This window comes from Beta vulgaris, chromosome 5 (assembly GCF_026745355.1).
Source record: "Beta vulgaris subsp. vulgaris cultivar EL10 chromosome 5, EL10.2, whole genome shotgun sequence".
NCBI classification, from domain to species: domain Eukaryota; kingdom Viridiplantae; phylum Streptophyta; class Magnoliopsida; order Caryophyllales; family Amaranthaceae; genus Beta; species Beta vulgaris.
Window position 1 is genome coordinate 6,126,690 of NC_079206.1, and position 17,801 is coordinate 6,144,490.

Below are 17,801 nucleotides of genomic sequence, written 5' to 3' on the forward strand. Positions count from 1 at the left end.
TGTTGTGGGAAGAGTTGGAATCTTTAAATACTCCAATCACAACTGTGAACACTGAAATCACAACATTTATATGTGAGCTGAACAAGCACAAAGAAGAGCAGAGGCTATTCTTGTTCTTAAATGGTATGAAAACAGACTATAGTGCTCAAAGAAGCCAAATTTTGATGATGAGCTTGTGGAGACTGCTTGTAGTTACCTTGAGCAAGAACAAGCTCAGAGAGAAGTGCTTGGAGGAGTAAAAGAAGAGCTTGAGTCCCTGACTATGTTCAGCAAGGGCACATGGGGAGCATGTACTACTTGTGAAAAATTAGGTCACCTTGCTGAAAAGTGCTGGATTGTTGTAGGATTTCCTAAGGGTCATCCAAGACACAGATCACCTCTGGGACAACAAAGAGGAAGAACAAAGAACTACAACCAAAAACGGAACGAAGGTAGAAAATGGGGGAGGTACAAAAGTAGCATCAAATGCTCATGCTGGAAATCAAGGAGAAGGAAGTTCCAATGCTGGGTCTAGAAGCACCATTACTGAATACAATTAGCAAAACATCTCCTAAAACTTCTTCCAACTCCTTCAAAATCTCCAGACACAGATGATGAGATGAAGATGAGTTACTCAAGGAGTTATGCAGGTATGGTCTCATGTCATTTTGCTGATTGTGTCATTAATGAGAGGATCATAATTTCTAGAGCATCAAACCACTGGACAGGGTCATTTGATGCTCTAACAAATGCTATAAAAAGCAATAATAACCCACATATAAGCTTGCCTACTGGTGAAGTGTCAAACATTTCTCACTTTGGAAAAGTAAAGTTGATGAATGAGATGGAACTTAAAAATGTTTTGTATGTTCCAACCTTTAAACATAATTTGTTATCTAGTCAACAAATTAGCTATAGATACTGGTTGTAAGGTGTTGTTTCATCCCAAATTTTGTATAATCCTTGATGGTAAAAGTGGTGAAGTAAAGGGAGTAAGAAGAGTTAAGAATGGGTTGTATTATTACTTGCTGAATGAACCTGTTGATAAAACTCTCACCTGTATCAAACAACAAACCTTCTGTAATGAGAAATGCTCTAAAAACTTTGGTGTGTTCACAAACTTATGCAACTCAGTAACTAGTGATAACAAATGTCCATCTTGTGAGCAAAGAAACATTATGGCACCATAGACTAGATCATGCACCTATGTCTAGAATTGGTAAGATAGAAGAACTGAAGGATGTGAGTGATGAAGTGTGTGCCTAACCTGCCTTTTGTCCAGATTCACTAAGTTATCATATGCTGTGAGTGAGTCACATGCTAGTGAGCCCTTAGATCTCATTCATATTGACACATGGGGCCCTTATAAGGTGAATTCAAAAGGAAAATATGGGTACTTCTTGACTATGGTAGATGACCATACAATAGTTACATGGATACATTTGTTAGAAAGAAAAAAGTGATGCATTTGATGTCATTCAAAGTTTTGTGAACATGGCTAAAACTCAGTTTGAAAGAAAGGTGAAGGTGCTAAGATCAGATAATGCACCTGAATTTGACGACAAAAAATGTAGACCATGGTTCAGCAAACTTGATATTATACATGAGATATCATGTGTTGAGAGACCTCAACATAATGGCAGAGTAGAGAGAAGACACAGGAATATACTTGAGATGGGGAGAGCTCTCAGGTTTCAAGCAGGGCTTCCCTTGTATTTTTGGGGTGATTGTGTACTTGCAGCTGTTCATATCACAATAGATTGCCTAGTCATATATTGAAAGATAAGACTCCTTATGAGATCTTATACAAAGCAAAACCAAAGTATAATAATCTCAAGGCATTTGGATGCCTTAGCTTGCTATGGCAAGTAATCCTGACAACAAGAAAGATAAAATGGAAGCAAGAGGTGTTCCATGTATCTTCCTAGGTTACCCGTCAACTCAGAAGGGATATAAGCTACTAAACCTTGTCACTAAGCACACCTTTGTCTCAAGAGATGTGAAATTCTTTGAGAGCATCTACCCATATCACCTATTTCATTCCATTTCCTAAAACTTCACTGGTAATCCCTCTCATAATCCTACTGAACTAATACAACATCAACCTACTTGGGTAGATGACACAAACCTGATTGAAGAACCAGAAACTAACAGTGAGCAAAACACAAACCATTCCTACTACAAATGAACCTATCCATATGAGAAAATCCTCTAGAAAGCACAAATCACCAATCTGGCATCAAGACTATGTTATGTCCAACATGTTTGCTACCTCACCCTTCAAACTACAAAAATAAACCACCTCTACATATGTAACTCAACCTTTCTTCTGCTTCATGAGCCAACTTACATAACATTCTGACCCTACTCCCTTCAAAACTGCCATTTAGCACCTTCATTGGCTTCAAGCCATGAATGATGAACTAGAAGCTCTTAAGAGCAACTAGAGAAATCACTAAATTACCACCTGGCAAATATGCCATTGGATGCAAGTGGCTCTATAGGACAAAGTATAATCCTGATGGAAGTGTGGAGAGACACAAATCAAGGCTTGTCATACTGGAAAATAGACAAAGGTTTGGTGTTGATTATGGGGAGACCTTTGCTCCAATATTCAAGCTAGTAACTGTAAGGTCACTACTGTGGTTGCATTTCAGAAGTGGCATGTTCACCAAATGGATGTGAAAAATGCCTTCCTCCATGGGGATATAGATGAAACAGTCCACATGAAAATGCCTCCTGGATATCTAAGTGAAGGATACATGTTTAAGACTAAAGCGATGGACACTGAATCACTCTCTAAACCCTCTAACAAAGTGTGTAAACTTTTGAAAACCTTGTATGGCCTTGAACATGCTCCAAGGCATGAATTTGCCAAACTAAGCAGTGCTCTTAGTCAATATGGATTACAACAGTCCAGATCAGACTACAACTTGTTTATTGCTCACAACAAACATGAATTTGCGGATAAACCAACTTATGTTGTTGATGATCTTCTCATCATTGGAAACTCACTTCAAGCCATAAACAAAGCCAAGCATCTACTTAACTCTCAATTCAAAATTAAAGACATGGGAGAGTTAAGGTACTTCTTGGGAATTGAAGTAGACAGAACATCTCAAGGGATCTTTCTCTCATAGAAGAAATATGTGTGTGATCTTCTTGCAAAATATGGCATGACAGGTAGATGACCACTAAGACTGTTTATGGATGGTCACATTAAACTCCTCCCTATATCATGCAGTTTAGTAATAGATTGCGAAAGATATGATTGGGCCTGAAGGAGCCTTAAAACGGTCAAAATGGAAGGAGTCACACTTTTAGACGTCCACGGGACCCGTGCACCGAATGTCGTAGGATGGATCGAGGGGACATGTGATGGCATATTAAGAACTCCTACTTTTTTGAACGGGCATAAGAACAACTTTTACGACCGTTTCGGGGCCATTTTGTGGCTGCAACACAAAATCATAAATGGGTGGTTGATGGCATTCTGGGGCAGTTCAGATGGTGCGAAGTACCTGAAATGCATTATGAGTCGTGCCACACCCCATAGGAAGGTTTTCGGCGAAAAATATGACCGGGCCTGAAGGAGCCCTAAAATGGTCTAAATTGAAGGCTATAAGTCACGCTTTTTGACGTCAATGAGACCCGTGCACAAAATGTCGTGGGATGGCTCGAGGGGACATGAGATTGTATATCAAAAACTCCCACGGCTTTGAACGGGCATAAGAACAACTTTTACGACCGTTTTCGGCCATTCCGTTGTTGCACCACAAAATAATAAATGTGTGTTTTTATGGCATTCTAGGGCAATTTAGATGGTGGGAAGCACTTGGGGTGAATTATAAAGTCATGCCACACCCCATAGGAAGGTTTTCGGCGAAAAATATGACCGGGTCCGGAGGAACCCTAAAATTGTAAAAATTGAAGGCTATAACTCACGCTTTTAGACGTCCACGGGACCCGTGCACCGAATGTTTTGGGATGGCTTGAGGAGACATGAGATGGTTTATTAAGAACTCCCACGACTTCGAACGGGCATAAGAACAACTTATACGACCGTTTTTGGCCATTCCGCGGGTGCACCACGAAATCATAAATGGGTGGTTTATGGCATTATGGGGCAATTCAAACGGTGCGATGCACCCGAGTTGCATTATAAGTCGTGTCGTACCCTATAGGATGGTTTTTGAAGAAAAATATGATTGGGCCCAGAGAAGCCCTGAAACGGTCAAAATTGAAGCCTATAAGTCACTCTTTTAGACGTCCACGAGACCCGTGCATCGAATGTTGTTGGATGCCTCGAGGGGACATATGATGGCATATTAAGGACTCCCACGACTTTGAACGGACATAAAAACAACTTTTACGACCGTTTCGGTGCCAATCCGTGGCTGCACCACAAAATAAAAAATGGGTGGTTTTATGGCATTATGGGGCAATTCAAATAATGGTGTGAAGTACCCGAGATGCATTGTAAGTCGTGCGGCACCCCATAGGAAGGTTTTGGGCGAAAAATATGATCGGGCCAGGAGAAGCCTTAAACGGTTAAAATTGAAGGCTATAAGTCATACTTTTAAACGTCAACTGGACCCGTGCATCGAATGTCGTGGGATGGCTCGAGGGGGGAATGAGAAGGTTTATTAAGAACTCACACGGCTTTGAACGGGCATAAGAATAACTTTTACGACCGTTACAGGTCATTCCGTGGCTGCACCATAAAATTATAAATAGGTGGTTTGATAGCATTCTGGGGCAGTTCAGATGGTGCAAAGCACCCGTGATGCATTATAATTCGTGCCGCACCCCGTAGGAAGGTTTTCGGTGAAGAATATGATCGGGTCCGGAGGAGCCCTAAAAACGGTCTAAATTGAAGGCAATAAGTCACGCTTTTAGACGTCAACGGGACCCGTGCACCGAATGTTGTGGGATGGCTCGAGGGGACATGAGATTGTATATTAAAAACTCTCACGGCTTTGAACGGGCATAAGAACAACTCTTACGACCGTTTCCGACCATTCCGTTGTTGCACCACAAAATAATAATTGGGTGGTTTTATGGCATTCTGGGGCTATTCAGATGGTGCGCACCCGGAGTGCATTATAAGTCATGCAGCACCCTAGGAATGTTTTCGGCGAAAAATATGACCTCACCCGGAGGAACCCTAAAACTGTCAAAATTGAAGGCTATAACTCACGCTTTTAGACGTCCACGGGACCCGTGAATGTCGTGGGATGGTTTGAGGGGACATGGGATGGTACATTAAGAACTCCCACAGCTTTGAACGAGCATAAGAACAACTTTTACGAAAACCAAAAAATTGATAGGGATCTAATTGTGAGATAAGAACAATTACCTAATTAGCTATCTAATTCGCCTTTTAAATTCGCCAAAATCATTCAAAATGGGCCAAAAACATACCAAAACCAACCATAATTCGCTTGTCTCAATTCGCAATTGATAGGGGAATTAGATAACACTGGATAAGAATATTATATCTAACACATTTATACATACTGTTTATGCACAAATATGCAATATTTCTAAACTACTCTAAATTTCAACAATTCAACACAAACACCATATGATATCCTTACCAATTTTCCAAAAACCAATACCTTTCTACTATACTTTCTTAATACGTGTGTCTAAACCTAAAATGAGAATAAAATAAAGGATGGAAGGAGTATCATATTTTGAAGATCTTTGTATAACTCTTAAACTATTACTTATACTTTGTAACTTTTAATTTTGTTTAAGTATCAACTATATATATATATACTCCATCCGTTTCATAATATAATGTTCATTTCTCATTTTTCACGGGAATTAAGGAAAATGGATTGAGTAGTAGGATTTCCAAAAATTATATTTAATGAAGTGTTTTTTTTTTTATACTTTTGTATTGAAACTAGTTATTTATTTTATTTTTCTTTTAAACAAAATCAAAAGGTAATAAATGTTCCTTGGAATGGTGTAAACAATAAATAGGGTCACATGTTTTGAGATAAAAGTAAGGGTATTTTGGAAATTTTTTGTAGAATTTTAGATAATTTAGTCCAAATAAATTGATAAAAAAGAAAATAGGCGCAACATTTTGAAACATGAAAAAAAAGGAAGGTGAGCCCTAGGACGGAGGGAGTATAAGAATGTCTTTCCTGAGAGCTGAGACATTGCGAAAGCAGAAAGAGCTTGGCCGTCAAGTACCCAACATCTATTGCATCATCACTTGGCGACTTTTGCGGCGTAAATGTTCTCTTCTCCGAAATTCAGTATTACATCCTTAGATGACTCAACTCCCGCAAATATCGGTCTTCAAACTATCACAATCTAATATCTTATGATGATGGAGTCAAAATCAACTTATCAGTAAGTCTTCATAAAGTTGGTTTTTAACAAGTTATAAAATCATTAGACTGCCTTATTATATATACAATCAATCTTCTCTAAGAATTTCCAACCATATAAACTAATCCATATACTGATATACTACCTATAATCTCAAGTACGACGAAATATCCGGGTTATTATTACAGTATTACTAAACTGCATGCACATATATAAACAATATTGTGCTACAAATTTCCACGAAAATCACCGGCCTTATTTCAGTCAACACAAACATTCTCTTATATAAACACCAAATGTTTTTGTATCATTTTTGCAAACTTACAAAGAAAAACGACATGAAGACTAATGTTAGAATATTTATCCTCTTATTTTTGCCTCTTCTTTTAGCTACAATTCTCTTCATTTTACCTACCTTTTTGTCCCCAATCATATCCAAATATCTTCTTCCAAGAATATTTTCTCTTCATAATCTAATTGTTCACTTGTTATTCAACTTCTTATTTGTTGCACTTATAGCTAAGGAATGCTGCAGACAGTCGATCAGCGAATACGATACATTCTCTCCTATTGTAGGCTTTGCTTATGAGATGGAGGAGCATGGTGATCGAAAGACGAGCAAAGATGATGAAGAAAACGTTTACATGGATGATAAGGAAGGTGATGATGATGATGATGGTAAGTGCAAATATGATAATTATTATGTTGTTTATAGTGATGATGATGAAGACGATGAGTACTATTATGATGGTTCTGATGGTTACGATGAGGATGATGATGACAATGGGAGTGATGATGAGATAGGATGGAGTGACGACGATGATGAGGAGGAAGAATATGATTCTGATTTAGAAACAAGAATTGAGGCCTTCATTGCTAAGGTTCTCAATGGATGGAAAGAGGAATGGTTAAGCGACAACTTGAAAAACTAATGCATATTTTGTGTACTTTGTTTTTTGTTTAGCTTCGTTCGGTATCACCGTCAGTTTCCAGTTTTTGGTTTTTATGATTTTAGAATCATATGATATAGGTAGTATTATAAACTTAAACTTGGTTATAATGATAGTAATCATGCTAATTTTGAAAACTGACAACTAAAAACCGGAAACTATTTTTCGGGTTTTTATATTATGGTTTTTGGTTTTCAAAAAAACTGAAAAATGAAAACAGAAAATGATAACGAATAGGCCCTAAGATGATTATTGCTTGTTTGGCATGTAAATTAACTAGAGGGATAGATTAGGAAGTTCTTTTTATCACTTCCTGTCTGCTGTTATTTTGAGTTGTATATAATGACTCATGCTTATGGATGTGACTAAGTTTGCTCCTTTATCTAGGATTGAGAGGCGTTGTATATATACATTTGCCCCACAGGATATGTAGTAACTAGTAAGCTTGGTTTTTATTTTTAGTTTCTGTAATATCGCTTGTTCTGTACATAGTTTATTGTAATGTAAATTACAAGCAATTAATTATAGCAAGTTCTTCCCTGTATAAATGTTGTTTAAGGCTTCTGCCACAATAATGCAGCTCTATTTCAAACAAAACTTAAAATCATGATCTCTTTTAACTTTGGAAGATCATTGCTTGACACTAAATTTTTGGGTGTAAATGAGCAACTAAGCTCAATGTTGTAGATGGGTATCAGTCGTAGGTCTTGGGTACCACCACAAGACTTTACCAAGTGAGCTAGATGACATATACAGTGCTTGACATTCAATTATGATAACACTGAAAGTTTAATATCTCTATTATATAAGGGAAGGGGGAGCAATGGTGTCCCTTTTGAAATGCCTATTTTCCCCCCTTCTCTTTCTAAATTACAAAAGGAATGTCAAAATCAAAATCGGCACTCAATGAAAACTACGGAAAATTAATTTACAACACTCACTCACAAATCACTTAAAAGAAGAAACTTTACAAATCACTCATACAATTGAGAAAATCACGTTATAAAAATCACGCAAATCACTCAAATAATCAGGAAACTTTATTAAAACATAAAATTAACATACAAACCGTCAATACATACAAAAACATTTACAAAACTTTACTTAGAAATCACTATTCTCAAGAACCATTCACAATTAATGGTGGGTCATGATAAAAAAAATAGAGGTGTATTTGTAGTGAAATCAAATTTAGAAGTTAGACAGAGAAAAAAATTATTTACTTTTTTTATAGTGTTTCCTATATATAATGAAACTTTTACATATATTTGGACCTATCTTTTTCTATTATATAATAGCGATTAATTATCAAGGTAAAAAGGTTTATGTAAAATATCATTCAAGAATTAAAGTACAACATATCTCTATTATATAAGGGAAGGGGGAGTATGGTGTCCCCGAATGAAGAGACTATGTTACCCCCCTTCCCATTCTAAATTACAAATTACTTACAAATAAAAGGGGCTTCAAACAAAAATACCAAAAATATAATTATAACAATCACTCACAAGTCAACTAAAATCATAAAATTGCATAATTTCGTTATGCAAATCACTAAAATGAGGAAACTTTACAAAAACTTAAAAATTCACTTACAAACTACAACCTATGAAAAATTGACTTGAAATCAAAGTGTCCACTTTCTTTACAATTTATGAAGTACTGTACTTAATTCAAAAATCAACTAAAAAATTATAATATTAGAAATCATAAATAAATTCAATAAAATTTCTATTTGTTCATAGAATTTAACTTTGAAAAGTAAAAAAAAAAAAAAACAAAAAGAATGGTGAGAGACTTAAGTGACAGAAACTAAACCAATCTTTGCAACTAAAAACAATTATACTTCGTATGTCTAATGTTCAAATTTTGACTCTTATGCCGAAGAAAATCGAGTTTCTGTTTCGAAAAAAAACTCAAGCACGCATCGCGCTCAAAAAATTCTAGTTATTATTAAAGGTTCTATTCTCCTTAACTTAATAATAATGTTCACTATTTTTAGGAAAAATAATTTCAAATAATTTAAATGATTAACTATGAAAGACAATAAGTTTAAATAAGTTATATAGAACCAATATGTTCAGATTAGTTCACTTATCGAATTGTCGATTTAAATATATAAAATGGATCCGTTAATACTTGAACACATGACCTCATGTTTAATGATGTTGCATACATTTTGCCACGGTATAGCCTATAGTAACCCAATCATGATGACAAAATAGCAAAATAAAAAGGAGAAAAGTCAATTTCATAAAGAGAAGGTATCGTGTCGGACTCGTCCGACCATAATCTTTGGTCGGACGACTTTCAGGTGGTTCCAATTTTTTTCAGGTTCTTAATTTTTTTTCAGGTAGTCTTCATTTTTTTTCAGGTAGTCTTCATTTTGTTTTCAGTTAGTCTTCTTTTTTTTTCAGTTGGTTTTTGTACTTCAGTTAGACTTACTTTGGGTTTCAGTTGGTCTTTATTCTTTTTCAGGTAGTCTTCATTTTTTTCCAGGTAGTCTTCATTCTTTTTCAGGTAGTCTTCATTTTTTTTCAGGTAGTCCAACTGAAAAAAAACAAAGTCCAACTGAAACAAAACAAAGTCCAACTGAAAGAAACACAAAGTCCAACTGAAAGAAAACAAAGTCCAACTGAAAGAAAACAAAGTCCAACTGAAAAGAAAACAAAACACTAACCTCTGCTTTCTCTCACTTTCTCCATCTTCTTCATTCCTCTTAGCTGATACTCCATACTCATGTTCAGAACACCACCAGTCCACCACCATGTCGCCTCCAAGAACAGCATCAGAAATCGTCAAAAACCGATCATCCGCCATTTTTATAGTTACCAAAGTTTTTCTCCTCTCTCCTTTCACTCCAAAACCCTTCCTCCCCTCAGTCTTCGGTTGTTTCCTGTCTCCTCTGCTTCCTCCTTTCAATGCTACTTTTCTCCATTTCCATCCAAATAATCGCTACTCCACAGTTCTGTCACCCCGCTTCTCCACCAGAGCTCGCTCTCGCAATCCTCCGATTAGTTTTCGTGGGCTCTTCTTCCCTCACCAATGATTTTATCCGTCGAGCAAGGGCTTCTCTTAGTATAGCACTTCTTGTTATTGTTTCCGTGCTTTCTGGGTTCGACTCCGGGGTGTTGTTGCTGGTTTGCTTTATGGCTTCTACTGTGTTTTCAGTCCGACGGAAAGTATTGGGTCAGACGGTCTGACCCAATACTTTCACTTTCATAAATTATAGAAATACAAATACAATCTATTTTCTGGTAAGAATATAAATAACACAATTACACATCAACTCTCTTTATTTACTCATACAGAGCTAGTTCAAATTTAAAAGGTAATGATTAAGAATTCACAAAATTTTTAAAGATGCTACGTACACAGCTTAATCAATTTATCAACTTATTATATTCTTGTTACAAAACATAATTGCCAAAAATTATAAACTTTCTAGCTCAATGTACAATTTATACTTCGTGTATGCATGACTGAAAATTTAAAAATCTAGTTTTCAGCAAATCAAATTAATCTTTTTTTATATAAATACTTTACTAATGTGCTTCAGTGTGATTAAAAAATAAAAGAAACAAATGAATTTCGAAAGAAACTTTGAATATAAGTTACTCTCAAACTACATGCAACTTATATTTAATCTCAAAAGAATCGGACTTAATTCAAACAAAATCCAATCTTATACTACATCACACACTCAGGAGCCTTACATGGACCACTAACTAGTTTAAATCCATAATCTGTTTTAGACATATATTCACTTCGTTACTATTTTCTACGGTTGGACCACAAACCTCTGATTTCACTAATATTATCAGAGTTTCATCTACTTCATGATCTTAAGTCCTCAAGACCTCAACTACTTTAAGAAGTCGCAGGATTTGCACTAGGTGGACTAATTAGTTGAAAAAAATGAACGCCATATTGCATATTTGCATTACTTATTTTCTTTCTAGAGAGCGACTAAGATCAGGTTTTGGATACCACCCCGCAAATCTTTACCAAATAACGCTAGATGACATCTACTTCTTTTGAACAATTATGAATTTGTAATATAAACTTTGTGGTTCTTAATCTTTAGAACATTTCATGTTTTGGATTTGGCTTCCATATGGAGAAATTTGGTTATTGCAAAGATTGGAGAATCAAATAAAAAAGGTTCTTCAATTCCGGGCCACCAAATCCTGCAACTGATGAGAAGGCCCTATGAAATGAAGGAAAGCGTGTACGTTGTCACATTCCCTACCTTCCAAAGGTGTCTGGTATCATACGGTTGGAGGGTTTCATATGCACTCTACTTCATGGCACCAAGACTGATGCACGAACACTCTCTACGGGTCAACATGTCGCGTTTCCGACACTTTCGGACACTTTCAGACACTCTTAATTTTCTTTTGAAGATAAATGGTGAATTGAAATGAGACCGACATAGTTTTTTGTTACTAGAAGAAATGTTTTTCCTCTCAACCTTACTTTTTCCTTTCAATATCTCTAAATCTCTCAAAATATAGCCTAATCTACTATCAAAACTGTAAAATATCGTGTTCTCTGACGTTTCCCTCGCGTTTTTTCACTTTTAAAATTTGCGCTTTCCCGTGTCTACGTGTCCCCTTGTCCGTGTCAGTGTCCTGTGTCCGTGCAACTTATGCTACAAATTTTGTTACCTCTGCCAGAGGTTGGGTTTCATTTTGGTACACTCTTGTGGTTTGTTAACATGCTGTTAAGCTCACTGATTCTGCTACTACACTTCTTATACAGTCAACTAATGTCAGCCGCGTTAGTGACACATCAACATAACAAACTCTAACAGATTCTTACATTTTGTTATTCAGTTTATTGCTTTCTTTATCTGTATATATAAAGAGATGATTAGCTTGTAATGATTAATTTTATTCATTCAATAATATTCTTCGCTCTGATGTTTTCCTCTCTCAGATTCGCTCTCTTCTTTCTTACAATTAGTTTTAGTTCATCATAGAACTATCTGAGTTTATAACTGAAATGTATTGATTTCATGAAAACTTTCACATGCATGCTAACAAAACATCCTCTTAAATCTCAATGTTTCCTATAGCATAGCATTGATTAGATATATTCCTGCATCATGTGACGAGAAATTCACATTCTAGAATGGAAAATCGTATATCTTGGCTAAAATGAGATATTACATGTGATAATGAGCTCAATTATTTTAATCTCATTGGCTGATTATGTGAAATAATAATTTTAATTCAAAAGTGGTGGACCATAGTGATAATATCAACAAATAGACTAAAGTAACATGCAGATGGTATGCAAATCATGAGACTGGAGATTTTGATACTTCCTCCATTTCATTTTAAATGTAACAAAGGGATATTATTTGTGAGATATAGAATATTCATTTGTTGCATTTAAAACGAAAAGGAGGAAGTACAATATATTTGGTGCTTGGTAGCACTCACTAGCTTCAGTAGGCTACTTTTCTTGTGTTGAGGTTTATATTTGGATAATGTCTGTTGCAACGAGTTTACGATCAATATAATCTCTAAAATGACAAGAGATGAGCTTTGCTCAATTCAAGTACTTCCCTCGACTTATGACTTGCAACGAATGAACTTCCCCCACCACCAGATCAACCATAAATTCGCAATGCAAAACTCCATAGAACTAGCCCTGACATGCGGGCTTGGTGGATGAGGCCTCTAATCTGGACCGGTGGATAAAAAACCGTACAATGCAGGAGCATGTGTTACCTCAGCTTTTTTTCCTCCTAACTCTCAATCATATCTTGAAGCGTTGATCAAACGATGCACGGAAGGGGGAAAATAGGCGCTCCATGCAGGACAAATTTAAGAGGAAAGAAAATCCAACAAAAAAGAGAATATCAACCTTGGAATCAAGTAATATAAATCTCAACACTATATCGACTAAACAGCACATTCCGATCAATACAGCCAATCAGAATGGCAACAGGGTTAACTACATTGCATAACAGCAGACACACACACTAACCAAGTCCTGCTGTTGAATCTTTCCTAGGTGCATCAGCCTTAATACGAGGTGGCCGAACTACACGATCAATAAGCCCATATTCAAGAGCCTCCTGGGCATTAAAACGCTTCACTCGACTTAAATCTTGGTTAATCTGCACACATTATCAAATAGCAATACCTTTATCAGGACAATATCAAAACATAAAAGCAAATTGCACATATCATATCTGTTGTCTGTCAAAACATCAACTTAAATAAAAAAGGTAAGAAAATATAGGTGTGTGCCTTTTCTACTGGTTGGCCTGTATTTTTGGCCAACTCCTTGTAGAGATAATCTCTGATCCGAAGAAGTTCATCAGCTTCATTTCGGATGTCGTCAGCCTGCGAAAAAACAATTGTAAAATTCAGAAAAAAGGTGAAGGAACTATCATCCTAACCAACTACATATCCTTAAGAAGGAACAACTTAAATTAATGCAGGAATACCTGGCCACGAGCAGCACCAGCAGGAGATTGTAGGGCAATTCGCGAAAGAGGCATTGCAAAACGATGACCCTAAGTAATTTTAAAATTGTTAGTTCCATAAATAATTACACAGCAGATCATGTTTGAACCTATTTTTCTAATACCTTAAAGTGACTTTCTAGCAGCACAAATCAGACGAAGCAATATATCACAAAGAAATAGTAATGAAAGGGTTCTGAGATGAGATCTTCAGAGCAACTGCAAAGGTTAGTTAAGGAACCTTAACGATTTGTTCGGTAGGAGGTAACCGTAATGAACTTAACTGCAATTTTTTTAATGGAGTTACACGTCCATGTCATCATAATATTTGTCCATCCCGAACATCTTGTCTTCATAAATTTCATTACCATAATTACCACTTTGGAAGGTGTTATTGACTATTGAGTGACAATGAAAATGTAATGAATAAAAACATATACTATATGGGGTTGCATTTTCATTACAATGGACATTGACATGAGATTTCTCTTACAGATCTACGCTGCAATTTGTTACCATTACAACCATTTAAGATCACATAGTTGATGCTTGAACGGTGGAACATTAGAATTTTAGACGAGCAATAAACTTTATGATTATCTAATGATCATCTGCCTACACTTAAGATAACATTGCATCATGGAAAATAATTATAGTATCAAATTCTCTAAACAAGGGAATGGAAAATGACAAAACGGGTACATATGGAGGTTGAAAGAGTATTACCTTCTCACCAGCTGTTAGGAGAAATCCAGCCAAATTATAGGCGTAACCAACACAATGTGTGCCAATAGGACTTTTTAAGCTTGACATTGTGTCGTAGATTGCCAAACTTGGAGTTAGCTACAAAACCAAACATACCCAATAAAAGCCAGAAAGAATGTGCCGTCAAGCACAGCAACAATAGTTATTCAACCAACCAATTTCAAATATTTGGCAGAAATAACTCACATCCCCACCAGGACCATTGATATACATATATAGTCTCTTGCCATCATCAATACTGTCCAGATACAACATTGTTGCCAGTATTTGGTTGCTGAATTCTTCATCTATATGTTGCCCGATGAAGATGACACGTTCACGGTACTGTCAATAGAAAAAAGATAAACAGCAACACACTGAATATTTTCATTAAAAGTTGTTCTCTGTCTGGACTACACAATTCTCAGATATACAAATAAGTTTCATGGCAATGATACATAGATTACTTGATTGGTGAAGCAAATTCCACTCAACTGAATTGAAGAAAGATACTAGAATATAAAAGAAATACTGGACCCTACAAGTAATACACATCTTTTCTACAATCTTCAGTAGGAAAAGTCCCTAAATCAAAGGGAAAAACCGACTAGTTCCAACGACTTACAAGGGCATTCCATAGGTCCACCCATTGCCAAGTACCCTCACCAGGGGTTCTATAAGGTACTCTGGGGGTTCCAATAGGCATCATGTTGACCCTTCCTCGTGTTGGTTTACTCTTACTACATCTGAGAGAGAAAAAAACATAAATCATTCTAATAATTACAAGAGGATTAGAAGAATTTTTAAGGCTACATAGTGGAATACAAAGCCACATTTTTTTATGCCAAACATGAATTAGTTTACACTTAGCCGTCGATGATTTATCATTAAAGTTTACACACTATACATTATGAAAATATTGATATATAAATTAAAAACAACCAAATTCAAATGAAATCATGACGGGAGACTTTCAACATAGAAGAATTGAAGAAAGCAAAAAACATTTGCAATTTTTGTATAATTTTTTTGATAACAAGTACACTATTTCAGATATACTTCCTCCTTTCCAAAGGGGGCTAGGGACCCTTCTACCGGTATCGGGCGTTTGGCTTCCTGAGCTGGCAGGCCCCTGTCGGGGAACGCCCGTACATGAAGGCTTGCTCTCCTCACACTTGAAATTCTTTCTCTTTCTGCGCCATAATAATAGCAAAAGCAGAAGTTTCATCGGGCTAGGTTCAAGCTCAACTTCAAAAGCAGGGTCTGAGGCAAGCGGGAATTCCCTTAAAGCAAGAAAAAGAGAATTTCATTCTTTTGAGAGACGCTTCTAATTCTTTTCTTGTAACCAATTACGCGGAAGCATCATTTCTACTTTTACTAACTTTGTAGTGTGTAATCGTTATTCTCTGTCATAACTATAATTAATCACAGGGTGGCAAAGTGGTTGGACCGCGCCACAATTTGCCTTTTATTAAGTTTTGTGCCACCCCCATAGTCCCATACGACACACTCAACATAGAACGGAGGAAGTACTAAAGACTCGAATTCATATCACATTCATATCCAAGAATCTGTAGCCTAGGTGTTAAATAGGATATTCCCAAAAATGATTCACAATGTAATCCTGAGAAATGAGTAATTCAAACAAAAATCTATTCTAATTCACTCTACCAAACAAAACGTACACATGATACAACAATATTCAAGTTATAATTATAGCTAACATTTCCAATTAGCTAAGTCATATTCACATATTCATACAAACTTATTTCACATCACACAAAAAAAGAAAATAGAGCTACAATAGAACATTAAATGGGGATTCAAAATCAATAAGCAAAAATAGCGAAAACAAGAAAAATAATAGCGAATAAAGAAGAAGAATTACGTGGAATGTAGACTCTTATAAACTTTATCATAGAAATTAACCGTTAAATTAGGTCTGGCACTTCCAAAAGGACCTGAAAACACAACACAAAGACATGAATTCACCGAATTACAGAAGCTGGGAAATCTATACAATTAACAAAGAGTACAAAAATTAAGGTAAATTTTCGAGCTCTTACTTGAAGATTGAGGCTTTAATCCAACAAAAACTTTGGTTGCGCAGCTATAATTGCGTAAAAACGGAGTTAAGTACATCAATCAAAATTTGAAAGTATTGGATTAATTGCAGGAAATTGAGAGAAAGAAAGTGAGTAAACCTGAGAGGAGGGTGTGAAACTCCAGTTCTTGCGTGGAGGCATGATGTTGAACCAGGGGATTGAAGAGATACCATTGAAGCAATTTGGAGGAGAGAGAGAGAAAACAAGGAAATGATAATATTGAGAAAGTTTGATTTAACGAGTAATGATTTTTATTTCTATTTCCCTTTGGAGAATTGGAGTCATGGCCCAAATAGTAACTTCCATCATATTGCACAAATCGTTACATCGAGTAAATTGACGCTCTTTATCAATCAATTTTGATTCTATTTTCTCGCTATTATACATATAAAAAAAAAAAAATCGAATTATTTTGCTAGATTTGTCAGATGTATCTTTTTAAAATATTACTTGTATGCAATTAATGATAAAAGAAAAAAAAAATATTAGGGGAAGTACTTCCACATTTTTTTATTAATTAATTATTTGATATTTACATGTTTGTTAACATACTACTTTGAACAATTATATTTTTAATTTGTGAAAGTATTGGGTCAGACCGTCTGACCCAATATTCTCGTCAGACGGGCTGAGCCCAGTACTATACAATTTTAGTTTCGACTTCCCTCCACAAAACCAGCACCTCAATCTTCTGAAAACAGCCCGGGTATATTAAAATGGAGGCGACGTCGTCGACAACATCAACCTCGGTGGTTTCCGGTGACGGATCAACCGTAGATTCAAGCAGAACATCAACATCCACGACAGCAAGATCATCGATGATTGATTCATTACGAGGTTGCGGATTATCAGGGATTAGGATTGATAAAGAGGACCTCCGCACTCGTATATCGATTCCACAATATCTACGCCTGGCTATGCGCCGTGCTATAAATTCCAAAGATGTTCATTCAACGGATCAATCTCAAGAGGTGCATTTACCGCCTATTTCTCCCATGGTTGTTTTTATCAATTCCAGAAGTGGTGGAAGACATGGCACTGAACTCAAATTAAGGCTTCAGCAATTAATGGGTGAAGAACAAGTCAGCTGATTTTGATTAAGATGTGATGAAGATTACTGTTGCTAGAATGAAGAGTGGGGGAATGTACTTTTTTTCTTTCGGTTAGTATTTTTTTTCTTTCAGTTGG

The 17,801-nt window shown here is 36.1% G+C and overlaps 2 protein-coding genes across 2 annotated transcripts; one reads left to right on the top strand and one right to left on the bottom strand.

Annotated features, from left to right (window-relative positions):
• Nucleotides 1-5,320: 5,320 nt before the first annotated feature.
• Nucleotides 5,321-7,822, top strand: LOC125497361 (uncharacterized). Its single transcript, XM_048643925.2, has one exon. The coding sequence runs from the start codon at nt 6,627-6,629 to the stop codon at nt 7,260-7,262; it is 636 nt and encodes a 211-aa protein (XP_048499882.1). The 5' UTR covers nt 5,321-6,626; the 3' UTR covers nt 7,263-7,822.
• A 5,311-nt stretch (nt 7,823-13,133) lies between these two features.
• LOC104892415 (ATP-dependent Clp protease proteolytic subunit-related protein 2, chloroplastic) lies at nt 13,134-16,875 on the bottom strand. The gene is made up of 9 exons (XM_010678342.3): nt 16,713-16,875; nt 16,575-16,618; nt 16,397-16,469; nt 15,134-15,254; nt 14,716-14,853; nt 14,491-14,607; nt 13,747-13,815; nt 13,547-13,642; nt 13,134-13,413 (listed from the first exon to the last, which is right to left on the bottom strand). The coding sequence occupies exons 1-9, from the start codon at nt 16,784-16,786 to the stop codon at nt 13,276-13,278; spliced, it is 870 nt and encodes a 289-aa protein (XP_010676644.2). The 5' UTR covers nt 16,787-16,875; the 3' UTR covers nt 13,134-13,275.
• Nucleotides 16,876-17,801: the final 926 nt, after the last annotated feature.

What these genes read in the sequence shown, in the direction of transcription:
- LOC125497361 (XM_048643925.2), top strand. Translation starts at nt 6,627, where the DNA reads ATGTTTTTGTATCATTTTTGCAAACTTACAAAGAAAAACGACATGAAG.
- LOC104892415 (XM_010678342.3), bottom strand. Translation starts at nt 16,786, where the DNA reads ATGGTATCTCTTCAATCCCCTGGTTCAACATCATGCCTCCACGCAAGA. An exon ending in TCAATGGTCCTGGTGGGGAT is followed by an intron (nt 14,608 to 14,715) that starts GTGAGTTATTTC and finishes TTGGTTTTGTAG; the next exon opens with CTAACTCCAAGTTTGGCAAT. An exon ending in CTGGTGCTGCTCGTGGCCAG is followed by an intron (nt 13,643 to 13,746) that starts GTATTCCTGCAT and finishes GTTTTTTCGCAG; the next exon opens with GCTGACGACATCCGAAATGA.